General features: G+C 41.3%; 1 protein-coding gene across 4 annotated transcripts in view; it reads right to left on the minus strand.

Annotated features, from left to right (window-relative positions):
- Positions 1-14,307, minus strand: part of MYB (MYB proto-oncogene, transcription factor) — a 39,732-nt gene extending 25,425 nt beyond the window's left edge. Inside the window, exons 1-8 of one of the 4 annotated variants that reach the window (XM_039467908.2) lie at positions 14,099-14,184; positions 9,604-9,721; positions 7,490-7,561; positions 5,549-5,641; positions 5,084-5,304; positions 2,570-2,804; positions 916-996; positions 361-465 (exon numbers count right to left, since the gene is read on the minus strand). In XM_039467908.2, the coding sequence (XP_039323842.1) occupies positions 361-465; positions 916-996; positions 2,570-2,804; positions 5,084-5,304; positions 5,549-5,641; positions 7,490-7,561; positions 9,604-9,721; positions 14,099-14,121 (948 nt within the window). In that variant the 5' untranslated portion in view covers positions 14,122-14,184. Of the gene's footprint in view, positions 1-360; positions 466-915; positions 997-2,569; positions 2,805-5,083; positions 5,305-5,548; positions 5,642-7,489; positions 7,562-9,603; positions 12,435-12,956; positions 13,067-14,098 lie in introns of those variants that run through there. The other 3 variants (XM_039467909.2, XM_074397429.1, XM_074397428.1) reach the window with 3 other exon arrangements.
- Between the last annotated feature and the right edge of the window lie 12,899 nt (positions 14,308-27,206).

Below are 27,206 nucleotides of genomic sequence, written 5' to 3' on the forward strand. Positions count from 1 at the left end.
TATATACATATAGATACATAGATATATAGATACATAGCTCTGTAGAAAATGCAGATTTTCATTTATTTTATCTTTGCTAGTCTTTAAACTGATTATAGTCCTTCTGAAGAAAAAAACGTTGATAATGACAATCACAATTGGAGATTGTATTTCTGTTGCAATTACAAAAAGACTGCTTCCAATGTAATCAGCATATATTCTGATATCAATTGCATTTTACTACACTCAACTTCTTGTGTTGAGACATTCTGAATGGACACATAGCACCTTGTAAGTATAATATTTTGAAGAGAAGCGTGCTTAGGTAAACTGAGGCAAAGCTGCTAACCCCTCCATTCAAGTACATGATGATAGTCTTACTGGTAGTGCCTGCTGTCCTTTTAGCTCATTCTCAGTTGACATTAGGAGCAATTCTAATTCCTTTATTCGCTTTTCCTTCTCAGGGTCTTCATCATTATAGTGTCTCTGAAATTACAAGGTAAGGGAAATAAAGACAAAGGTCTGATTGGAAGCTGCCAATACAATGGGTGTAGCCTATATGGTCATGAGGTACCAGAGACAGCCCAAAGAGCCTCAGTGTGACAGCAACACCCACCAAATTTGGCTCCTGTGGATATCTCTATAAATGTTACTTTAGACTTAAGGGAGTGATGTGAAATCTCAGGCTAGAGTGGATGCTGACTGATGAGTTACTTCATTCTGCAACCTCAAAGAATCAGAAAATTCCGGAGCAAACTCACTCTAGAAGACAAGATTGGTAGATGGCTGGCCGAGACTCTGCTCTCCTCTCCACGTTCCCTTTCCTTTTAAGTTCAGTTGCTCAGGTGAAAATATGTGTTTAGATGAAAGAAATAAGGCATTTCTTAAAAGTGGTGCTTTGAATAGTGAATGAGTTTCTTTATAAAATGATCTTACCTGAATCGCGGCGGCAGCTGGCTGAGGGACATTGACTATATTTACATGTAACGCTACAGGGTATGGAACATGACTGGAGACCTAGATGGGAAAGAGAGGCAAAGGCCACGTCACTCAGCGTTACATATGCTTCAGGGGACTTGGCTTCCTGAGGTTTTGTTCTGGGACTGAAATACACTAAAAAATTTTTAAAAACCTTTGGTTGTGAAATTTAGCCAGGCCTTTAAAATGGCTAAATGGCTAAAGCAACATAATGAAAAAATTTAAAGTCCTCATCAATCCTTGGGAAGTGTTGATGAGCACTGTAAATTTTGGGAAGTTATTGGCACTTTAATTTCCTTAATTAGAGAAGAACACAATGAAAAAATAAAAAATATCTAAAATACATGAATGAATGTTTGAAAATAGTTTCTATGGGAAAAACTGATGGCACCAGCTGTGTGTAAATAAAAATATTTTTCTTGCAATAATTATGAATTTTAATAAAAAGCACAGAACTTCTTATGATAATGCATTCATCTGAGACCTTTCGGTAAAGTTTGTAGTCAAATGCATGAACAGAGAAGAATAAAAACTATTTATGAACATGTTTTGCATAGAATTTGCATATGAGCCTACCCATTCTTGGGTAAGTTTCATCACTTAATTATTATTAGTCTTAAGATTAAAGTTTCTCGATTTCTTTTCCTCTTTCTTCTTCTTTTCCCACCTATTATGGATTATCTCTTTCTCTAAATATAAACATCTAGAAATAAGGAAGGGATCACACTGATCCAAAGGAGACTAAAAGGAGACAACAGAAAATGAATGTCACAAAGTTCTGCTCCTGACTTAGAATAAGAAGGTAAACACTTACCGAGTGAATAAATTAAGACTGGCTGGGCACGGTGGCTCAAGCCTGTAATCCCAGCACTTTGGGAGGCTGAGACGGGTGGATCACGAGGTCAAGAGATCGAGACCATCCTGGTCAACATGGTGAAACCCCGTCTCTACTAAAAATACTAAAAAAATTAGCTGGGCATGGTGGCGTGTGCCTGTAATCCCAGCTACTCAGGAGGCTGAGGCAGGAGAATTGCCTGAACCCAGGAGGCGGAGGTTGCGGTGAGCCGAGATCGCGCCATTGCACTCCAGCCTGGGCAACAAGAGCGAAACTCCGTCTCAAAAAAAAATAAAATAAATAAAATAAATTAAGACATGTCTGCTAGATCATTACCAGAACCGAACATACCATAACTGCTGAATTTCAGTGTCAAACTCTCACCTCTTTAAATATACCTTCCATTTTGGTTTTGGAAGAGAGAAATGTTACATCTACAAATGTAACTCCATTCCCCTATTCCTCAGCAGTACCTTAAGTACATTTACATTTAAAGGTTACCTTCAAATTAGATTTGAAGCAGCAAGTTAAAATTCTAGTCAGCACTGTCTCTATGTCACCCTGAGCAAAGCACTTACCATCTTCATTTCTGAAGACATAAACCAGGGATAACAAACAATATCTACACCCTAACTACCTCAAAGGGCATAGGTGAAGACTGGCCGTGATCATGCCCAGGAAAGTTCTCTGAACAGTATACAACTGCAAAATATGATTACTACCTGGAACTAAATTAACCATCTCTCTCATTAAACTAGATTCTCAAGAATGGCTTACATTTTGTGCTTCAGAAATGTGGTAATAGGAATAGTCATTGTTAACGGAGGGCTGGCCAGTTGCAGGGAGTTGAGCTGTAGGTGGAGCCTGAGCGAAACCCATCAAATGACTGTTCTTCTGGAAGCTTGTGGCCACTGCTGGCTGGCTGGCTTTTGAAGAGTCCTGCAGATAACCTTCCTGTTCGACCTTCCGACGCATTGTAGAATTCCAGTGGTTCTTGATAGCATTATCAGTTCTGCACAGAAATATATCACATACAAATTTCACAAACAAAAAATTTCAATTCAGATTAAAGTGAATTGACAGAAAACTGTTTCTAACACAGACCTTTCCCTTGGGCCCACTCATACATTTTCCCCTTTTTAATAGTTTCCTTCTTCTCTACCCGCTAAGATCAGGCTTTCTCTATTGCCTCGTTAGAAATCCATAGATTTCTCTTAGTTACACAATCTGGAATGCACATCGTTTTCTAGAAACGTCAGTATCTTTTAACCATTTCATTTCCTTGGTAAAGGAGTATTTTCAATACAGTAACGCTTCATATTTATTCTGACTGTTTGTGGTCCAAGACTCTAACACAACGTAAAGTTCCAGCTGCTTTGAAGAAATTCCTCCTTTGAATGTGGCACAGCGGGGCCTACATATCACGATAGGGACATGGAGAAGTTTGGTGGATGATAAGATGCTGCTGATGAAGAATACTTCACTCTTTATCTCTCGAAGCACTAGCAAGAACCTTTGAGACCAAAAAACCTCCTACCCTTTAAAAACCACCCCAATTGTTATTCCAATTAGACAGAGACTAGAGTGGAAACTGGTATTCCGAAGGGAAAGAGCCTAACCACCCCCAGTATAGTTTCAAACAGCAGCACATTTTTACTAAAGTCTTTCCATTCTCAGGAAAAACAGTTTCTCAATTCAAAAAAACCGTTTAAGCCTCCCTTTTACTATTTCAATGGGGGTGGGGGAATGTATGCTAAAGAAAGAGGAAGTTCAGTAGCCTTGTTAATTTTGAGAAGAATCAGCAGTGTATCCTCTGAGGCCATATGGGAATGAAGACCTCTTTTTACCAACCTCTTGAATTTTCTAAGTTTATACTGAACCATGAGGGCGCAAATGCATTGGAGCACCACTGGAGAATACTACGTAAACTTTCTCCTGGATTATGGAGCTCAAGAGTAGAACTATTTTTAATATTTTCTATCTATATCATTTTTATGCAAGATTTATCATTAAAAATACTGCTTTCCAAAGTAACAAAATCTGTTATATATTATTTAAGTGGGAAAAATGGGACAAAAATGAGCTTCCATAGTTCTCTCTCATAATGAGGTCATTTCTTTGCCTTGTTCATTAAAAAGCAAGCATTATTACACTGACATTTAAAATCCTGGAAGTAGTATGAGAATTTGAGAAACACCTTATTTCTTTAATCAACGGAGTAAAAAATTAAGCAAACTGGCATAATAAAATGAATATTGGTGGCCAGGTACGGTGGCCCATGCCTATAATCTCAGCACTTTGGGAGGCAAAAGGATTGCTTGAGGCCAGGAGTTTGAGACAAGCCAGGGCAACACAGCAAGACCAACTCTGCAAAAAGTGTTTTAAAATCATTTGGGTGTAGTGGCGTGCACCTGCAGGCCTAGCCACCCAAGAAGCTGAGGTGAAAGGATCCCATGAGCCCAGGAGTTCAAGGATATATTGAGCTATGGTCATGCCACTGCACGCCAGCCTGTGTGACAGAAGAAACCTCTGTCTCTTAAAAAAAAAAAAAAAAAATTAAAGAAACGAAGGCCAGGCGCCATGGCTCACACCTGTAATTTCAGAACTTTGGGAGGCCGAGGCAGGTGGATCACGAGGTCAGGAGATTGAGACCATCCTGGCCAACAGGGTGAAACCCCAGCTAATACAAAAATGAACTCAGCATGGTGGCATGTGCCTATAGTCCCAGCTACTCAGGAGGCTGAGGCAGGAGAATTGCTTGAACTCGGGAGGCAGAGGTTACAGTGAGCCGAGATTGCACCACTGCACTCCAGCCTGGGTGACAGAGCAAGACCCTGTCTTAAAAAAAAAAAAAAAAAGGACAATGGTTATCAGGAAAATGGTAGCTGAGTTCCTTTGAGTCACTTAACCAACTATGTGAACTCAGCCAGAGACAAACTGCCTTCAGTTTCTTTCCATGCATTTAGAGTTTTATAATTTACCAAGTTCTTTGACATTCATTTTACTTGATCCTAACACTGGCCCTGTGTGAGTCATTTTGGAAATAGGGAAACTGAGGCTGGGGAGAGATAAATGTGTTTACCCAGGGCTCACTGTCAGGTGGATCCCAGAAGTTCTCAACCAAATAAACTCTAAGATGTCTTCAGTCTCTAAAAGCTATGTAGCTGGTTTATCTAATAAAACACTTATGACTGATGAAATTTAATTCACTCACCATACATTTAAAGCAGAATGTCCAATACCCACTCCCTCATGCTTCCCGATCAATATATTTTTTTGACATATTATTACCGTCCAGGCAGTAGCTTTGCGATTTCTGCCCATCTGTTCCCCAGTCTCTTGTGTGCCTGGTAAATAATTCTGTCTTCCTCTTCTGTCCAGGAGGTTTTCTTAACTTCTGGATTCAAGTGGTTATGCCACCTCTCCCTACATTGTTTTCCAATTCTCCCCTTTAAGTGCTTGGCAATAACAGACCAACGTTTCGGACCGTATTTCTGTACAAGCTCTATCACCTTCAGATAAACACACAAAAATAACCTGTGTTTTAATGTTATGTAATGAGTCAGTATAATCATTCTTCAGTGTTACAAGATCTTTAGAAAATTTCCAAAATTTGCTTTCATTCATTGGAAATATGGGAATAGAGTCCTCTACTTCCTGTTTGCCCATTTTACCTGCTTCCTCAAACAGAAAAAAATTCAGCGTTTGGGGAATATTCTTAATTATGATTCACACACCAATGAAGAAAGAACTTACTCTCTGATCTTCTTCTTTGGTCCAAGGACCCTTGATGAGCTCAGGGTTTAATACTTTCTGCCATCGGTGCTGGCACTGCACATCTGTTCGATTCTAGACAAATAGAGTATGCACCACCATAAAGATACGAAGTGATAAGCACATGAATTCTTTGTTGTCATAGAGTCACACACAGACCATACGCCGTGAAAATATTTAAGAACATTTTAGAGCATGTTTAGAGCTCACCTATCCCTCATTATCTACAGGCTACAGAACATGCGTGTAATCCATCAAAGTTGCTCTAAGATTGTACACTCTGCCTCCTGAGGGAAACAGTCCTGCCACATGAACCAAAGGACCATCATACTACACACGCGCCTGTCAACTTAACCTTAACCTGAGATACTTCTGCAGAGTATCTACATGGCCTAAGGCTTCATGGAGATTCTATATTGTCAAGCTTTCATGGAAACCCACCCTAAATGACTAGTTTGCTTCCCATTCCAACAAGAGACGTGCTTCAATTCAGGACCACGGTATTTATATTGCAGAAGGAATAAAGATCCATAGAAGACAGGTCCTATGTTACAGGAGCTTGTAATCTTTTAAGAAGGAAAAGACAAATAAATGACTGATTATCACAGAGGCTGAATTTGATTCATTTGGAAGGAAAGACCAAAGCAAAATGATACTGAAGTGAGGAGAGAAGCATCTTCTTAGGAGGAGAAATGGTTTCCTTGGGAGGAGTCTGGAAGAGCGCTTCATAAGGACTTTGAAGGATGAACAAAACTTCAATTGGTGACGTAAAAGAAGAACATTCTAGGAGGTCGGAACACCAGGAGCAAAAGCCCAGAGGAGGGAAAGCAGAAATACATTCAAGCAAACCTGCTTAGAGAGGAAGTAGGAAACAGAACTGGAGCTAGAAGTTGGGGCAACAGAGGAGGGCCTCTGTGTGCCAGGTCAAGGCAGTTTACTTAATTTGTGAGTTCTAAGTCACTGTGGTTGGTTTTGAAAAGATAAGGTACAGCTGCATTTTAGGAAGTCCCACCTGCCAATGGTGTTTGGGATGGATGGAAAAGCAGAAAACTGGCCAGGCACGGTGGCTCACACCTGTAATCCCAGCACTTTTGGGAGGCTGAAGTGGGTGGATCACTTGAGGTCAGGAGTTTGAGACCAGCCTGACCAACAGTGTGAAACCTTGTCTCTACTACAAATACAAAAATTAGCCAGGTGTGGTGGCGGGCGCCTGTAATCCCAGCTAAGGTGGAGGTTGCAGTGAGCCGAGATTGTGCCACTGCACTCCAGCCTAGGCGACAAAGCTAGACTCTGTCTCAAAAAAAAAAAAAAAAAAGAGAGAAAGAAAGAAAAATGGAAAACTGCAAGTGGGGAAGCCAGTTCGGAAGTTGTATGATAGTCCAAATGAGAAGGCAGGAGCCTAACCTTCAGCACAACCATGAGAATGTAAAGGACGGGACTGACTCTAAAGGAATTCCGGGATCCTTAGTAACTGCTTGGATGTAGTTGTTGCGGGGATGCGCTAAGTTAAGAAACGTCTCCAGAATTTTAAACCCTGGTGCCAAAAGTATTACTATTGACGAAAATAGGGAATTTAGGAAAAACTGACTTGGAGGAAATAACAAGTTTAATCATATACCATGTAACAAATCATCAAAATATGAATTAACCTATAAATGAAAAGATAAAACAAGAAGCAATTGTTTTTAAAATTCGATAATCTAAATTATAATAATTGATTCTAATAATCTAAATTCCAATAATCAATTTAGAAATCCCAATTATATGCATTATAATATAAAATGTAAGTTATGGGTAGGGCATTTCTCCTACTTCTTAAATGTGAGCAAATAATATACTATCTTAATAACCCCCCCTAGAATATTTTATAGAAATCACTGGGAGAAGCTTTCCTTTTGTAATAAGAAAAAGTTACTAACTTACCGGGAGAAAATTGGCAATAACTTTCCAGTCATCTGTTCCATTCTGTTCCACCAGCTTCTTTAGTTTTTCATCCTATGACATTTAAAGGTAATTCTAGGATATCAGTCATTTACTATATAACTCTGTTCAAGTTAAAGTGAACGAGGGAACGAATCCAGAATAAAAAATCTCTCAAAAGTATCCAAATACAGCAGATATTAATGTAATATACTGACTTGGGAGCATATATTTAGAGTCAGACTAGATTTGGCATCTTGACTCAACTACTGATTAATTGAGTAAAGTGGGTTTATCATTTTCCCTTTCTGTGCCTTAGTATTGCCATCTACAAAATGGAAATTAACAGGGCTATTTGGGGATTAAATGAGGCAATTTATTAACATGAGGCTGATATTAACAGGGTTTTTTGGGGATTACATGAGGCAATTTTGCAAACACTTATCATAATGCCTGGCATATAGTGAGTGTTTAATATATAAATAACTGCTTTACTCTGTGGGGAAAAATGCATGCCAATGCTTTATTCAGTACACATTTACCTATGGCAATAAATAAAATATTGAGCAAGAAATAGAATATTTCCAGTTATTTTAACCCTTTATAAAGAAATGGAGATCATTTTTAAAATTAAACTTGAAGGCTAAATAAAATTATTTAGTTTTTGCACCAATATATTCACAATTTAAATGAGGCCAAATGTGTTAGAACATAAAAGACATGAAACATTTGCAGGTAATCAGTTCTTTTAGTTTATATGTTGTTCACAATCCTACCAGTTCATAAGTGTCTTTAAAAATGTATTCCTTCTATGTTTCTGCAAAGGTAACATTCATACACAATGAAGGTCCCTGGTACGATACCATGCACAAGAATTAGGAAACCAATGTTGACAACAGAATTTCCATAGCATAAGGATTAGCCAAGTGCACAATCTTAATAGGTAAAATGTGAATTTCCTATGGACCCCTCTGGGAATCCTACCCACCTGTCAAAAGGAGCTCTGGTTTAAATGAAGCAGAGCACAGTGAAACTGAAGATGAGCCACTACCATTTATTGTAACACAAATCATCTAAAATTAGTTGCAAAAATGTCTAAGAACGTTAGAGAAACTTTTCTCCACATATTATTAATTTTGCTTCTAAAGTATTTTTCCATTCCTACAAAATCAAACATTTGACAAGCTAGCCGAAAAAGAAACGGGAAGCAGATGTGTCTTCATCCATTACTGGATGCTTTCAGAGCATACCTTCATATATATGGCTCTGTGAAATATACCAAAGGTATTAAATTAATACATTGTAAAAAGATGAGTTCTCTGAGTATCCTTTTGTCTATTTTGTTTTGGGGAAAGGATGTCATTCACTTATTCAGAGAACATTTATTAATATCTTACTTTGGGTCAAGCACTTGAGAGTTCAGGAAACACAAAGATGAACACATGTTTTAGCTGGGCATGGTGGCGCATGCCTGTAGTCCCAGCTACTCTGGAGGCTGAGGCAGGAGAATTGCTTGAACCCAGGAGGCAGAGGCTATGGTGAGCCAAGGTCATGCCATTGCACTCCAGCCTGGGTAACAAGAGTGAAACTCCATCTCAAAAAAAATATATATATATATTTTTATATATATATATATATATATATATATATGAAAAAAGAAAAAAAAAAGATGAATAGACGTTGAGCCCTGCCCTCAACAGATTGCAGTCAGCTAGAGGAGGCATCTATGTCCCAGCAACAATAAAGCAGAACATGCACCCATGCATGGGATCACAGGAGGATGCATCCAATCCTGTCCAGTGAAGCCAGAAGAGGTGATGCCTTCACAGGCAATGTAAAAGCAGGAAGAAGAGGTGGGACAAAAGAATGAGAACTCAACAGGCAGAAGGAAACATAGATGAAGTCTAAAATGAGAAGAAGAGGACATTCAAAGAACTGCAAACTGTGGAAATGGATAATACAATGGGGGGCGGGGTGTAGGGCACGCTGTATATGCAGGGGAGGATAAAATATCAAAGAGCCTGCTAACGAGCTGGAGCACCTGCACTTTAGTTGAAATTCTGTTTCTTATAAATTATACACTCTATCTGTTTTCCATGTTTTGATAAAATAGTTACCTCTTCCCGAGTCCACCTTGTTTTCCCCAAGTGACGCTTTCCAGACTTGGGAAGCAGCCCATCATAGTCATGGTCACACATCTCAAAGTCCTCATCATCTTCGTCACTGCTATATATGCTGCAGAAATAGGAATGGGCAGATGTGGGCTGAAACATGAGGATTTAGACTACTACTGGATTACAAAATGTCCACAAAAACTCAATAAGCTTTTCAAAGGTTACCAAGATAAAACTTTGCAAACTTGCACAACAAGACTGTTTGCTGCATTCTGCTGCTCTAGTATTGTAAACTGGTTCTGCTGTTATGGGTATCCACAGATACAGAAAAGGACCTGGCACCTTCCTATTCCCCTGCATGTCTGAACCTGCTGTTACTGTTAGACCAGGGACAAGTTACACATTTGGCCACCTTCCAACCAATGAAGTTCAAAACTTAAAGTTAAGGACAAGAAAAGGAACAAGAACCCATGTCCTTTCTTTAAGTACACACTCAAAATCGTTGGCATTTGTCACATTGTTTAAATATTTCTCAAACATAATAAACAATTCAATTATGTTATTCCAACAGGGCTTTTGTTTTATTAAAAGAAGAAAAAAATCAAGAAGCAATACACCCCTAAACATAATTATAGTCGTCCCATAAAGTCTAGAGGATTAGGAGAATTTAAGAGGAAAGGATTTTAAAACCTAAGGAAAGATAAGAACATTGAGTGATCAAACTTTAATGTTTTGTAAATAAAATTAATACCAAATTGCTCACAACTCCAGGCCTGGTTGATCCAACTTGTGCCCATGTTTACAATACTTAGTTTCTAGAGTAACTAAGTGAATAATTAGGCCACTTCTTAGTCAGAGTCTTACTTACTCTTGCTTTTTCTGTCTCTGACAGAACGGTGTTTGAAATACTATAAAATGTGACCTAATTCAGAACCAAGGGATTTCCCCAGAAGAAATCCATGGATTTAAAAGAACCCATTACTATTTTCAAAAGAGCTTTTTCTTTTATTTAGCTAACCAAACCTAGGAAGTTTGATGACTTTTGAAGAAGTAACTCTGTGCTTACTGTTTACTAATCACATACTGATTAGATGACAATAATTTTACAGACATAGTTTGTTTTACAGTTTTTCTTGTAAGACTTAAAATAGGAAAAATACTATCTTAGAACCTTCACTAAAATTTGTCATTGCAACGTTGAGAAACCCATCAAACCGAGACCAATAAAAAAATGATGTAAAGCAGTATCATAATGTAATCCATTGTTTTTAAAATGAAAAGTTATATTCATGACAGGTTTGTCTTCCCAAACTAACTCACATACACACATTACCAGCTCCCTACAAGTCAAGCTAACGTGCTTATGAAAAATCCTGAATTGGGGGTTCTCATCATTTAAAACTATTATTTTAAGCAACAATCTGATAGTCCAGGTTGCATGATGACATGATGCAATCCAAATTTAAAATACCATCACCACCACCACCACCAAATAAAATCCCAGGAAATGTATATTTATAATCTGTAATAATCCCTTTCATTTAGAGTCTGTGCTTCGAAACAATAGCCTAGTTCTGATTCCACTGTCGACAGAAGGCACTAAACAACTTCTGAACAAGAATTACAAAAATATAAAACACGATATGTTAAAGCAAAAAAAAAAAAAAAAAAAAAAGCTATAAGCCCAGAAGTGTAATCAGCATCTTTTGAAAGATTCATAGGGAACTCCTTGGAAAGCCCCCAAATGCAGTCTCTTGTGAAATGTGAAAGACACCAAGAAAACCAGAGGAATCTGAAACTTCAGTCATAGATTCAAGTCGAATCAACTTTTCAGGTTTGGCCGGATCTAGAGGTCACATTTTCAGAACTGAGGACATTTTTCAGAGTAGTCATTGAGCGTCTCTCTCTTGGCAGCAGTTTAATAATCCAGGAACAAGCAACGTAAGTCAGCCGCCCGCAGGGGGCAGCCAATGTCAGGCGAGCTCACGAGAATCACACAGGACTAGGGTTCTGGAGGCAAAGGTTCTAATCTAGCCTCCACCTAACTGTATGGCTTGGACAAATCACTTCCTCTGTCTCAAGACCTCAGTTCCCCGCCTTTACATAGGGCTTGCTTGAATCCTATTTCTAAGGTACTTTCCAGAGCTAATACATGATCATGCCATGTCTTCCCGAGCCACTTAAAAGTTAAGCACTGAGGCAGAGATGTGTAAAACCAAGGTCTTGGGGGCAAGGTGGAGCGTGACTTCTAAAGGTCCTGAAGGGGCCAAGACGCAGCAGGGCGAGTCAGGGGCTGCTCACGCTGCCAGCTCCTGAGTCTCCCCGCCAGGCTGGGCACCCAGGCTCGCCTTTGAGCTTTGCATGCGATTTCCTTGCTCTAAGTCGTCCTAGCAGCATGATTAATTTCTACTAAGGAACTTGAAATAACTTTTCCTTTATCTGCTCTGACAAGATCTCAGACCCAACAGTCAGAGAGGACTTTCAAAGGCTGATTTCAGGGTTGATGCACTCGACTCCCCACCTGCTAGACCCGGTGTGGTTACAAGAGTACAACTATGAATATTACATTCTGTCAAGGAAACAAACCGTGCAAAGAAACGAAAAAGAAAAGAGGTGCTGGGGGTTGGAAAGAGGGAGGGGAGCCGGAGGAAGTGCCTTGTGGCCGCTACTGTGATTCGGATGGGGTTCAAACTCGTTTCGCTGACCTGGTTAATATAATCCCGGCCGAGTTGACGCTCGCCCTTGCAAGAAACGGCTCGGAGCCCGCAGTCGGGTTTCTCTTCCCCCTGAGGCAGGTTCAAGGCTCCCGCCCCTCCCGGCCGCCTCCCCTCTGGGCTACCTGGAGCCTCAGGGAACCTGCGCGGCCCCGCCCCGCGGGGGCGGCCGGGACCGCGGGGCGCGTAGCCTTGGCCGCGCGTTCTGCCAGCACCCCTGCTCGGCTCCCATCTCCTGCTGCCAGGGCGCACGCACACACACACACACACACGCACACACACACACACACACACAGAGAGAGAAAAGAAAGAAAAACACAGGTGACCCCTGTTGCTGTCCTGTCCTGTGAAGTCCTAAAGGCGAAAAGTGGCGCCCTAGAGGGGCAGCACCCCGCCCCGAGCGGCCAGGCTCCGGCCGAGGCGTATGGACCCCAGGGCTCCCCCAAGTCGCCCTCTGGTCCCTACAGCCCAGCCAGGCCCCGGCGTTGCTCCCCGCCCAGCCCAGCCCGCGGGTGCTGCTGCAGGGTCTCCACCCACGCTCTTTGCAACTTCCCAGCGCCGCGCGGGGACTAGCGCCCTCAGGCTCAACCACAAACCAGCAGGAGAAAACCAAACAACCTAAGGAAAGGAGAGTGGATTTACTTTGCCTCCACAGTCTTCTCCCCAGAACCTCTTCGCGAGGGTCCGTCGGGTCACCGCGCCTCGGCGGGGGCGACCTAAGGCGGCTGGACGAGGGCGCAAGGAGGCGCGGCGAACTCAGTCACTTCCACATGTGCGCGCCGCGCGGGTACCTCTCGCCTGGGGGCAGAGCCCGCGGGGATCGCGTCCGGGTTGCGCGGCAGCGGCCTTGAGTGCTGCCGGCCTCGGTCCGGTTGCGCCAAGTGGTGACCGCGCGGGCCGCGGAGCTAGCCCCGGCACCCGCCGCTCCGAGGGAGCCCAGGCGAGTGCTGCCGGGGAAGTCCAGAGGCCGGTGGAGGCTGGGGAGCCAGCAACTGACAGTTCGGACGAGGATTTCTCCCCTCCTCCTCTCCCTCTTCCCATCTGTCCAGCCAAAAATGCGAGGGGATGGCACCCATCTCTTCCCGGCGAGCCTCCCTAAGTGCACTGACATGTGCGACGCCGGCGCGTGTGGGTGCGCGTGCAATGTTTGCAGTGGAAATAAAAGCCTTTCAGAGAGTAATGATTCGAACCTCCAAAACCAGGTCTTAACACAATTTGCAAAAGTAGGGACCTCTTTAACCCCTAAAACCTGCTTTTCAGCCGCCTGTCAGCTGACACAAGTCCTCACCTTCATAAAGAATGAATGAAATTTAAATGAACTACCTGCAGCTACTAAACAATCCAGCATTTTCCCTGTATCTGCCATATGCTCTGCACTTCCAAGTCCAAACATATCTCAATGTATCCAGCTATTACGCTGCAGATCCCTCGCCGACACCCGCGGCATCAAACCAGGCACCTGGTGGGCTCCGCGGGGCTGGTGGGCACGGCTCTGCCACCGGCTGGAACGTGCTGCTTTCTTTTTCCCCCTAAAGAAAAATGTATCCCCATGCAACTTGCAAAATGAGCCGCAGGGCGTGCTTCCCAACGTCCGGATACGTTTCCCATAAAGACTATTCCATTCATCCGTCTCTGGAGCGGCTTCTACTGCCGAGGCAAGGGCTCCAGGTCCTCGCAGGCTCTGACAGCCCCGCAGATGATCCCGGAACGAATTCCCACCTGCGCCCGGGAGCCTGGCGCCCCGCGCGCCCCCGCCCTCGGCCGCCCGCCCGGCTCCCCGTTACCTGTGCCGGGGTCTTCGGGCCATGGCGCGGCGGGCGCGGGGCTCCGCCGAGAGCCGCAGGGACCGCACCAGGCTGCCGCCTCCCGCTGCCCGCCGCCTGCCTGCGTCCCTCCCCGGCTGCGCAGCTGCGCTCCGCACGGCCGGGGCGAAGTTTCTCAGGAGAAAGAGGAGGAGGAGGTCACGGAGGAGGAGGAGAAGGAGGAGGAGGAAACAGGTTGATATTAAAGTGTAAACTCTGTAAACAGAGATGCCATCAAACAAAGAGCTTTGGACACTCCCCCTCCCGCCAAATCTGGCGCCCCTGCAGTGCGCACGCGCCCTGCTCGCCGCCTCCGCGGTCGCCCTGGCTGCCGCCAGCGGGGCTGTCGGGCCCGCCGGGCCGCGGCTACCATTCGGCGCTCGCGCCGCCGCGCTGCGCCTGGCGCGCGGCGAGGCCCAGGAGGCGCGCGGGCGGGGAGCCCGGGGCCGGGGAGGGGCGGCCGGGGGCCGCGGCGGCGCCGACCTGCGCCAAGTCCCGCCGCCTTCCCTCCTCCCCGGCCGCCACACGTCGGTCTCCTGGCTCCGCGTGCGCTGGGGCAGCGGGACCCGAGGTCCTTCGGCTCCCACTGACTGTCGCAGGGGCGGCGAGCGGTAGGGGAAACTCTCACACTGAAGATTGGATTTCGGGGAAATTAGGAGTTGGAGGACTAGGGGATGTGAGCATATGTGTTCATAGGATGTTTGGCGAGGGCTTTTTTCCTTCTTAAAGAACATATCTAATTTAACTTGTTAGTGACAAAGGACGCTTCAATACAAGTGGGCGGCAGCGATCACCGCTCACTAATGGGGCGCCCTGGCAAAGCTTTCACTCCCCTCCCAGATCCTGCAGCCGCCACCGTGGTATTGTCACATGTCCTTCACTCTCACCCCGGCACACACCCGGGCCCCACCCACCCCGCCCCACCCGGCCCAGGCGGTGCCCACTGCACACCTCTGCTCCCCTCCCTGCACCGCGCGCGCCCTGCATTGCACACCTGCAAAAAAAAAAAAAAAAAAATTCACGGGGGTCCAGACAACCCGCCCCTAGCAGAACTTAGAAAACCCCACGTTTGCATGCATGGTTTTAGAAGTTAAGGAGTTTGTGATTTTGGAGGTCGGTATCTGCTTAGTGTCATTTGAGGGCTCTATTTTATGAGATGAAAGCAAAGGCTTTCGTGTTGTTTCATGAGGGTCTCCAGAAGTAAAGGAAGAAGAGTGCTCAATTTATAAGGATTGATGATTGGGGGTATTTTAGGGGAATTTTAGTTTTACTTCCGTTTATAGATTAGACCCATTGGGGATTTTTTTTTTCATTCTCTGTACACACTAATGTATTTTTCCTTTAATCTTTTAGGAGTTTGAGACTTCTGCTGACTGGGTTTGTGGGTGTCCCATGTGCCCTAGCAGTTCAAACTTAGCTCAGAAAGCATTTTTTCTTACTAAAAAAGCATGTTCTTACTAAAATGAGTCATAATTTTATTAAACGGTGAAGCATGCGAGGTTTCAAGACTATCTTGTGTTTTAGACTTTCTTTAAAATTGTTATACAGTTTAAATCTTTATCAAGTATTAGTTGCTAGTAAGCTTTTAACATTCTTTTCCTCCTGAGAAGAAAATAACACTGAAACAAAATTATCGTGAGATATTTCGGATCACAATTATGAAGAACAAGTCAAATTAATTCTTTTAAAGCTAATATTTATGTCTAGATTCTATAATAATTTTCTTTCTTCACGTCAAAAATAAACATCTTTAAAAAGTGTCTAGAACAAACATCTAGAAACCACCCCTAAAGGAATCGCATTCTGGCTTTGGGATTGCTTTGTGGATCTAACTGGCAAGATTCCCAATTGCCGAGTCTCTTGGACACAATGTGAATATCTGAACCCTTTGTGAAGTGAGTTTTTTTTCCCTGAGATTTTAGGAGGTGGAACTATTCCTAAGTTCTTGAACCCCTTTAAAGTAGAAAGATACTAAGTTCAATTTTCCTTTTCCCCTATGTATCGTTTTGAGAATTTATAATTTTTCATTTCCCAGATATTTGGGGGTATGATTTTACATTTTCCCCTCAGGTGTATGACAATAATATGTTTGGGAATATGCATAGTACAGTAAAGAATACACATGCAGTAATTTTATTAGGCTAATGTTGGATATATTGCTCTCTGATAAGCACATGGAAAAACAGAATCAAATGGAGTTATCAAAATTCTTGTATGGATGAAACTATATTTTTGAAGACGTTACAGAATGTTTAGACATTTTCTCTCTCCACTTATAATTATTACAAAAGTATTTTTAGATGACAACATTACACATTTCATCACTTTTTTAAAAAAGACCTGCTTGCTACCTTAGTTATTTTAGCTGTGGCAGGACTGCACTGAAGCTAAATTCAGGTACAGCCTTTCATTTGCAGTGCACTAGAAAGGGGTCAAAAAACTTTTCTGTAGAAGACCAGTTAGTGAATGCTTTGTAAGCTATGTTGTGTATTCTTCTGTTTTTTCTTGTCTTTCTTTCTTTTTTTTTTTTTTTTTTGGTTTGTTTGTTTGTTTTTGTTTTATAACCCTTTAAAAATCTAAAAACTATTTTTAGCTCAAAGGCTGTGTTGAGTCTGCAAGCCAACACTGGAGTAGTTGGCCAATGCTAGAGCAGCGATCCTCAATCTTTAGAGCCCAGGTGTCCAATCTTTTGGCTTCCCTGGGTTACATTGGAAGAAGAAAAATTGTCTTGGGCCACACATACAATTTACTATCACTAATAATAGCTGATGAGCTTAAAGAAATATCCCCCAAAAATCTCAAAATGTTTTAATGAAGTGTAAGAATTTGTGTTGGGCCGCATTCAAAGCCGTCCTGGGCTGTAAGCGGTCCTATGGTCACAGGTTGGACAAGCTTGCTTTGGAATGTATCAGAATTGCTGGGTGTACCCATGAAAGATGCACAGTCCCAGGCTGTCCTAAAGACCACGGTTCAGTAGGTTTGAGGTGAGACCCAATAATCTGCATCTTTAACAATGGTTTTCATGGAAGGTCTCCAGAGCACTGGGCGATAATATCAGTATCAGAGTGCAGGCAGACTGGTTTGATACACTTTTACCGTTCTTTAAAATGAAAAGTATATTTATATTTTTGAGACAGGGTCTCCTTCTATTGCTCAGGCTGGAGTCCAGTGGCACCATCACAGTTCGTTGCAGCCTCAATCTCCCAGGCTTAAGTGATTTTCCCATCTCAGCCTCCCAAGTAGCTAGAACTACAGGCAGTGCGCTTCCATGGCCAGCTAATTTTAAAATATTTTGTTGAGAATGGGTCTCACTGTAGTGCCCAAGCTGGTCTCAAACTCCTAGGCTCAAGTGCTTGATCCTCCTGCCTCGGCCTCCCAAAGGGCTGGGATCACAGGTGTGAGCCATTGCACCCAGCCCACTTTTACTTTTGCCATTTGTCTCTCACCACCTTTCTCTCCCTCATTCACTTTCACCTCTCCTGGGCTAAAGATTCAGGCTCTCCATAACCCAGAATAAGTTAACTCCTTGGGAAAGTTGATGCCACTGACCAGAGGGCTGTGGCTGCCTATTCCTTCCTTCTTCACTACTGAACTTCAGCCACAACTTGAAGGAAAAGGAATCACTTGATCAGATGCTGCTCATCATTAGGATTCTCCCACTGGAAAAAAGGAAGAACTTAAGATATTTTATTTTACTTTAAGCACTGGGGAAGGGCTGAAGGACAAAATATTCATAAAAGATACAAATTCCGGTTTCTTTGCTTCTGATTGCCGGGCAATCCTGGGCATGTGGTAGATCTTTAATCCCGGTGACCAGCATCCCAAAGATGGATGAGGCATATCAATGGTGCTAACAGACCAGATTAGGGGGCTCCATGTCTCTGCCACCCACCTTTTCCCACCCCCTCACCTGAGTTTGGTTCAGGGCATTGAGGGAAATATTACAGTAAATGATTAAAATACAGACAATTCTTGATGATTTCAATTAATGAGAACAGCTGTGGCATGTATAATTGAAATCCATAGATTTGAGATAAACCTCATGTTGGCTTCCCCAGAAAATCTTTTAGTAATGACAATGGGCTAAGTGCTACCTCAGTGTAGTATGTTTCATAGAACCTCCATAACAGATAGTGACGGAAGAAATTTTTAAGTGATGTCTGGATTTGGCTCTACTTGTTTCCACTCTCCAGATTCTCATCAACTTATATATTCCAATGACAACCAACCCACATATTTTTATTGCCGTTTGAGCTGAGTCTTGTATAAAAGGTATCAGTCTTTCCATAAAGAGGGAAGGACATTCCAGAGAAAGGTAAAAGGGAGAGCAAAAGCACACAGTCAGTATCCACAAGGCAGACTCCCAGCACAGGAAAGAAGGAGCTAGCCAGATTGCCTGAAGCAAGGAGAGCTTTGAAGGCCGGATTAGTGTATGCGCGTTGACTAGAAAAGCTATAGCATCAGAGCTGTGCATGTGGAAGATGAATCTAACAGTATTGTCAGATAGATTGGAGTGAGAAGAGACAAGGGGAAGAAGCTAGTTAATTGTCTGGGGTGGGACAGTAACCCTAAGTGGGGTGAAAAGGAGGAGGCAGATCAGAGGAACATAGGCAGAGCCTTCAAGACTTAACAACTGACTGGGTTGCTAAGGATATTAGGGGCACCATTAATAGAAATAGGGAAGTCATGAGGGGAAGAGAAGTCTGCACTGGGAGATTCAAAGAGGAAAGTGTGTTTAGATTTCAGTATGTTAAGTTTGTGGTTTCTTATGGAAGACATCCGGGTAGAGCTGTTCAGCAGGTGGTAGAGAGTGTGGGATCAGAGCCTGCTGGTGAGGTCAAGCTGGGTCAGGAATACACTGGAGCTAAATTTTGTGAGCTAGTTGTTAGACATAGCCATTATTAAAAAGTACATTATATAAACTTACAATGAAATGTATTTTATTTTAAAAGACAATAAATATTCAAAACTCATCACTTCCTGTTTTATGACACTTTCCTATTATCTACCTACTTGAGGTTATGCCTACCCTGTGTACAGTGGACATACAATGTAATATATGCTGTTGTGTATCTCTTTCCAATTTCTCTTGAAATTGGCTCTGGTTGGAGTACTTACACCACAGGAAATGGCAAGTGCTACAGATAAGGGCTTTTTCTCATTGGAAGACTGACTGTTAAACATTTACCAGTAACACATCAAGTAAATGCTTTATTGAAGAGTTTATTTACATGAAGGCAACAAAGGTTTGCTAATATGCACTTATATAGAGATCCCTGGCCAATGGAAAGTCTTTGGATAATATTTAAGAGGTTAAAAGACAGGGGTGAGACTGAAAGGTAGAGGCTAGGTGGAGAGGCCTGTTGGGGAATAAAGAAAGTTCTGTGGAACTATCTACCTACCTACCTATCTACAAATGTTTCTTCTTTTAATAAAATTCTGTATTTTTTCAACTGATTTTGAAAGGCTTTGATTTATTTGAGGAAAATGTTTATTGGGTGGTGGCTTTTAAATATATATATATATATATATATATATATATAGAGAGAGAGAGAGAGAGAGAGAGAGAGAGAGAGAGAGAGTCTCACTCTCGTTACTCAGGCTGGAGTGCAATGGCACAATCTCAGCTCACTGCAACCACTGCCTCCCAAGTTCAAGCGATTCTCCTGCCTCAGCCTTCTGAGTAGCTGGGAATTACAGGCACCCGCCACCACACCCAGCTAAGTTTTTATAAGTTTAGTAGAGACAAGTTTTCAGAATGTTGGCCAGACTCGTCTCTGTTCTCAGGTGATCCACCCACCTCAGCCTCCCAAAGTGCTGGGATTACAGGTGTGAGCCACCGCACCTGGCCTCAAATGTTTTTATATGTGACTTCCAATAAGAAGCACATCTTACATCTTATCTCAACATACACATAGCTATGAAAAGCTCTGACCATGTGCAGTGGTTCACACCTGAAATCCCAGCAGTTTAGGAGGTCGAGGTGGGAGAATTACTGGAGACCCGGAGTTTGAGACCAGCCTGGGCAATACGGTGAGACCTTGTCTCTATTAAATAATAATTTAAAAAAGTTTCACAAAGCAATACTTACCCCTTACTACCAACCTTGCAATCTGAGACTTCTATTCTATTTTATTCTATTCATTCTGGTCAGGAGCCTGGAGTTGATTTTGTGCTCTGTTTATAGGTAGTGAATCACAGTTTGAAAAACATTTCTGTAGAGAATGAAGTTCTTACCTCTTTCTGCTTTAGAAAATCTGTTTTATGGACTCACTAACTTTTCTGTAAGTGACAGTCCTATCTTTTTAAAGCTTTAGGGGAAAATCTTTACGACCAGTTTACAGATGTAATTTCTCTCCCATCTCCTCTCACAGGTGTTCTTAGTCAGTTCCCCTCCTCTATACTTTCCCCACATACGTTATAAATGCTAAATAGCAGCTTTCAAAGTTATTCAACAAAATAGTAAGCTTTTATTAGTAGAAATGCTAATAGAAACAACAACAACAAAAGATTAATAGCATTTAAAGGCTTATTGGAACAAGGTGTTTAAGGCAAGTTCATCAAATGAATGAGCAGAACATAGTTCCTCTGAGCCTCATATTTCAAACCTTCCATCCATGGAGGTTGCAGTAGAGATCTCTTAAAATCTTTCCAGTCTTTAATATTCTGTTTCTTTCTCAAATACTCAGGTCTCTCAATTTGCTTTTGTATTCCTGACAATGTTTCCATACTTCCTTATAGTTGATAAACACATGTGTTTACCCAGTGTTGGGCGCTGTGCGAGGCTTTGGCCTGCAGAAGGAAGAACTGGGGCTTTTGCTAGATGATTCCTGCACATTCAGGGCCTGTTTTCTCTTATTAGTGTCACCACCTTCTTCTAGGTTATTATTACTTCACCCTGAGCTACCATAACAGCCCCCTAATTAATTTTCCACCCTGTGGCCACTTTTTCCCCCATCCATTCTACATCCCACTGCTCAATAATCTCATTATAATCACTTTTAGCAGGTTAGTCATCTGTTTAAAAACACTTAACTGGCTCCCTAATGTTGACAAGATAAAATCTGAACTCCTTAACTTGGCATTCCTTATATTGAGCTTGCTCTGGCCTCTGTGCCCAGGCAACCTCACCCCCAGGGGTGATAGTATTTAATACCTGAAGTGGCTCATGCTTTGGCCAATCAGAGTGGGCCTGGCTGTAGAAAACCTGCAGGGCTTGACTGGGACACGCTGACTGAATGCCATTTTGCCTTACGACACAACCTACCTTCCAGCCTCATCTCTTACCCTACTCTGTTCACTCTGTTTCCTCCCCAGAAAACCATTGGCAGTCTCAGGACTTTGGTTACACTGTGCCTCCTGCCTGCAATGTCTTCCTTCCTCCTCTCTGCTTATGTAAGTGTGACCCATTCTTCAGGCCCTGCTGAAGTCCAAATATTCCTTCTGAAACTTTCTTGGACTTTACTAATTGACAGTCATCTCTCCCACCTGATAATGCCTACCTTCCCTGACTCTTACTGTTATGGTCTATGTTACCTTCCTTTCTTTGCTGTTAGACTCTCTCTCTCTCTCTCTCTCTCTCTCTCTCTCTCTCTCTCATCTATGTATCATCTATCTATTTATCTATTATTTATCTATGTATCATCTACCTATAGATCTATCTGTCTGTCTGTCTGTCTACCTACCTACCTAAGCATCATCTATCTACTTTTTATAAATGTGCCTTATTTCATCTGGAGCCTTCATTATAGGTCAGAGAGCAGTGACACAATGTTTTACCTTTCTACATACTCAGTTTCTAAAACGGGGTCTTGAACACAAGTATGAACATAAATCTTCGTTGCGCTGAAGACAATTGATGAGAACTAGTTGGAGCTGTTTTATTTATTTAAGGTACTTAATAGTGTATAATATTTGACTTTAGAGATTACAACAAGCTGTGCCACATATTACCTCATTTAATCCTCACAGCAGTTCGTGCCTTTCTGCCTAGGTCTCCCCGCCAGGTATTATTTTCGTCACTTCCAGGTCAGGTAACTGAAATTGAGACAGGTGAAGTAATTTGCACAAGGCCACACAGATAACATTTACCAGAGCTGGGACTGTTTAAAGGAAGGTTGTTTTTTTTTTGTTTGTTTGTTTTTTTGTCCCAAATCCAAAGTTCTTTCCACTACTCTCTGGCAGCCTTCAACTTTTAACTCGTATGCATTTATGTTCTTGTAATTCTTCCTGTATTATGAGTGCTTCAAATGGATTCAATTCTGTCCCCAGATAAAGGTTGATAACTTTACAAATTACGGCAACATCACAATTTTAAGCTTAGCCGTAGCGCTTTATTTCTAAGATTTGCATAGATTGCTGTCTGTTTGGGAATGACTTCGGAACTGTTTTTCTTTTAAAGCATGATGTTTCACATATAATTTTCTGAATCTTATTTTTTTCTTTCCTACTTTATCATTGTATATTTATCTGTTCGTTTACTTTACTATGTCCTTATATAATATTGAATTTACTTCAAGAAGCCATCCATTTTCAAATTAGTCATAAAATCAATGAATGAATGAATGAATGAATGCTTAATTCCAGCAACTAGAAGTTTTATTAGGCTTTGTGAAAACCATTTGGTAAGAACCGGCATCTTTTTAAATCACCTCTATGTCTTTCCTTGTTGTTGTTGTTGTTGTTTTAATCTGAATCCACAGTCTAAGAAAATAAAGTTTTCAGCTCAGCAGAACAAAAAGAGAGGAATGGATTTAAGGGAGTTATTTTTCTTGGGTCCTTCACATAAGTGGACTACATAATTTTAAATGTGAACGCTGTTAGGCTGAAATATATCACAACTTTGCTCTTTTCCTTTACATTTATTACTAGAAATACAAACTTCATGGATACATAAAATCAATATTACAAAGTTTTGACATTTGTAGAAATTACTTATTCCAATTTACTCTTCAGTTAAAGTAAATGGTTCTACGAAAAATAAAAACAATCAGCTTATGAAACATATCAGTTCCCAGAGTGATCTTAATTTGGTTTAAATACTTGTGTTAAGCAAAACATTCAGCTTCTAGGGAAACTACATCCAAGTGTTTATAATCCTTTGTTTTAAAACTTTGACAAAATTCCGAAGTGCTGGTTCTGCTGGGAGCTTGGGGAGGCTCATTTGATCCTTTAGTTCTGAGCTGGACAGAGAGCACTTTTGCCACAAAAGGCGGTATTTGTTTGAAAAATGTCAGGGACACCAAAATCGCTATATAAAAGTTCTTATTTCTTTATTGATAATTGACAAATTATAATTGTATATGTTTATGGAGAACAACGTGATATTTTGATATATGTATAAAAGTTCTAATTATTTGTTAATCTAGCTAGGTTACATGTAGTTTTGATAACTTTTTACTTTTTTGAGATGAGATGTTGCTATGTTGCCCAAGCTGGTTTTGAACTCTTGGGCTCAAGTGATCCTCCTGCCTTAGCCTCCCAAGCAGCTGGGACTTATAGGGTGTACACAGCACCTTACCTGGCTTTTAGATGGCATATAGTTTTTATCTCTGAAAACCCTTTTGCTGCTTTTTTCTTTCTTTTACATAACTCATAGTTAAGGATATCCTCATGGAACATTTAAAGAACAATATCTATGCAAAATGCTTTCTAAAAAAAGGTAACTTGACCTTCACACCATTACATTTTTTTCTCAATGACCTGACATACATGTAAGTATATAAAGTAGGTGTTACTAATACTTAAAACTCTGAAAAAACACTCACTCAAATCCTCACTGAAAGACACTTAAATATATCTTTCAGTGTGTGAATATCAGAATTTTCATGATGGTAATGTTGATGAAAATCCCCGAAACATTTTGTTGTAAGTAGATCTCTTTGAAAATATAAGATGGGAACAGATTTTATTAATACAAAATTTCATGCAGTTCCTCCATAGTGGTATACAGTCTTGTACCATGTTATGGCTTCATTGGTTCCTTTTGAAGACTGTCAACAGGTTTTGCATGCAATGACTCATTCAAAAGAACATGCCAAGCAAAGTTTTGAAATTAGAACAGGCCTGGTTGTTGATGTTCTCGCTCAGTGAATGGTATTACCACCCTTTCATTTATAGTCAAGCCAGGAACTTGGAGTCACCCTAAACTCTCCCCACACCAACCTTCAGTCAAGTTCAAAGCCCTGCTAAGTTCACTGCTTTATTTCCCTCCTTTTAAATCTCTCTGACCATCACTTTAGTTTAGAGAATGATCAACTCCCTTATGCTGGGCTAGCCCCTCTCAAAGCCATTTTCCTTTTACCTGTCTGGCAGAAAAATTTCTGAACACAGTCCTGGCTATAATACTCCTTTGCTTAAAATGCTGCTGGTAGCAGTGGCTCTTGAGCAGAATATCAGGGTGATTTGGAAACTGTCTTCAAACTACACATGCCTCCTGTATTCCTTCCACCAATGTCCCCTTCACCCTAAAAATACTCCTACTTGAAAGATTAAAGCATTTCATCTAAGACTTTTGTAGCCTTATAGTACATGTATGCCCTAGTAACAGGCACTGCTCATAGGTCCTCATATATGCCATAAGGACGTATGCTCAGATATCTCACTCATTTTGAGCCTCTGCTTGCTACTCTCCTCCCAGTCTTCTTTGGTGACTAATTCCTGCTTGTCATCATAAATTCGTTTAGAAACCTGCTGCTCAAAAAAGTTTTTCATGGTACACTGTGAATGCCTTCATGCCTCCAGCAGAGTACTTGCACAATATCCACAGTTTCATGTCTCTCTCTTGCCCTGTGGAAGAAGGAGTCATATTTTAGTGGCCTAAGAATTACCATTTAACACTCAGACTCTTGAGTAACCATCTCCAGCAGTTGAATTCAATAGGCCTAGCTAAGACTTAGGAATATGCATTTTTAACAGGCAGAATCAGGTCATGTTGATGTGATGGTTTCTGGACCACATTTTGAGAAACACTGCACTTGAATATGAGCACCTTAGAGTCTTGCACTTTGGGCTCTATTAACCTTCACATAACAAATCACTTGCACTTTGTAGATGTCCCATAAATGTTTGGGGCAATGAATTAAACTGAACATAGCTTTTAATTCAAGAGTTAGGTCAATTTCAGGAATTTTAGGCCTTTTCACTCCTCCATTCCTGTTCCACCAAAGAAAATCCCACATTCTTGCCCTCTGTCTGGTTGTCTCAGAGAAAGGAGCATCTTTGAAAACCCTCAGTAGTGAAGAATCTGAGACTCAGGCCTGTCAAAAATGAAAATTGGTTAATAAAATGAAAAGTGATATTATCTGTGATTTTCTCTGGTTACAGATAATTGGGTTTCCTTTAGGACAGTGCTCTGCCAGATAAAATTCAATTTGAGCCATATATCTGCTTAAAATTATTTTGTGCCATGCTAAAAAAAAAAAGAAACAGATATCCCTAATACATACACACACACATATATATACACATGAATGTTGGTGTGGGGAGAGTTTAGGGTGACTCCAAGTTTCTGGTTTGACTACAACTGAAATATGTATATATGTAAATATATATACTTGTTTTTTGAGATGGAATTTTACTTTGTTGCCAGGCTGGAATGCAGTGGTGCAATCTTGGCTCACTGCAACCTCTGCCTCCTGGGTTCAAGCAATTCTGCCTCACCCTCCTGAGTAGCTGGGATTACAGGCATGCACCACCACACCAGGCTAATTTTTGTATGTTTAGTAGAGACAGGGTTTCACCATGTTAGCCAGGCTTATCTCAAACTCTTGATCTAAAGTGTTATGCCTGCCTCAGCCTTCCAAAATGCTGGGATTACAGGCGTGGATATGTTTTGTTTAAACTAATACAACCAAAATGTTATCATTTCAATGTGCGGTCAATAATAAAATCATTAAGAAGATATTTTACATTCTTTTTTTGATGCTAAGTCTTTAAGATCCGGTGTGTATATTATACTTATGGCACAACTCAATTCAGATGCTCAATATTCATCAGAAACACTTTATTTACAAATTTAGAATTCATAAAATGTATGGTTGAAAAAGTAGATTACATACCCAAGTTGTTTAAAACATACTTAACATTTTTTATACTTAAAAGTTTTCCTGTAACTAAAGCAACTGCCAGTTTTAAATTTAATATTAAATTAATTAATGTTAATTATAAATTAGTCATTAACTATCAATAAATTAAAAATTGATAATTGTTAAATTAATTAATTTATTAATTAAATTAATTACAAATAACTTTAAGTTAATTAAAAATAAATAAATTTTAAGATTCAGTTCCTCCGTCACACAAGCTGCAGTTCAGTTGCTTTCTTCAAGCTATTTATACTTATCTTCAACATTTTCTTTTCTTTTCTTTTTTTTTTTTTTTTTGCGACAGTCTCACTCTGTCATCCAGGCTGGAGTGCAGTGGCTCAATCTCAGTTCATTGCAACCTCCATCTCCTGGGTTGAAGCAATTCTCTGCCTCAGCCTCCCAAGTAGCTGGGATTACAGGAGCCAGAAAGCACGTCTGGCTAATTTTTGTGTTTTCAGTAGAGACAGGGTTTCACCATTTTGGCCAGGCTGGTCTTGAACTCCTGACCTCATGATCCACTCGCCTTGGCCTCCTAAAGTGCTGAGATTACAGGTGTGAGCCACCACGCCTGGCCATCATTTTCTTAAAGATCAGACTTGTAGAATTTCTAAGTGCTGGAAAATAAAAAGATTTCTCCCAATAGGTTCCAGTTAGATCATTTGATATTCGACTTTTGATCAAATAATTCACATTTACCTTAAATGAATGTGTAGGCTGACTAGGCCAGTGATAGGAGGCAGGGAGGCAGAAGGGCAGGAAATATATATCTGACTTGGAGTCAGAGACCCTGAGTTGAGTCCTATCCCTCCCAAACACACAGTGCAACTTTGGGCAAAATGTTTAACATTAGTCCCTAAATCTTCATCAATATAAGAGAAATGGTACCTGTTCTATGCATGACCCCACAGAACCAGAGTGATCCAGTGGATAATATATGTCCAAGTGTTTCATAACCTGTGAGTAAGTTACTACAAGAACACAAATATGGTTTATAATTAATATAT

The sequence above is a fragment of the Saimiri boliviensis genome, chromosome 4 (assembly GCF_048565385.1).
Source record: "Saimiri boliviensis isolate mSaiBol1 chromosome 4, mSaiBol1.pri, whole genome shotgun sequence".
Lineage (NCBI taxonomy): Eukaryota > Metazoa > Chordata > Mammalia > Primates > Cebidae > Saimiri > Saimiri boliviensis.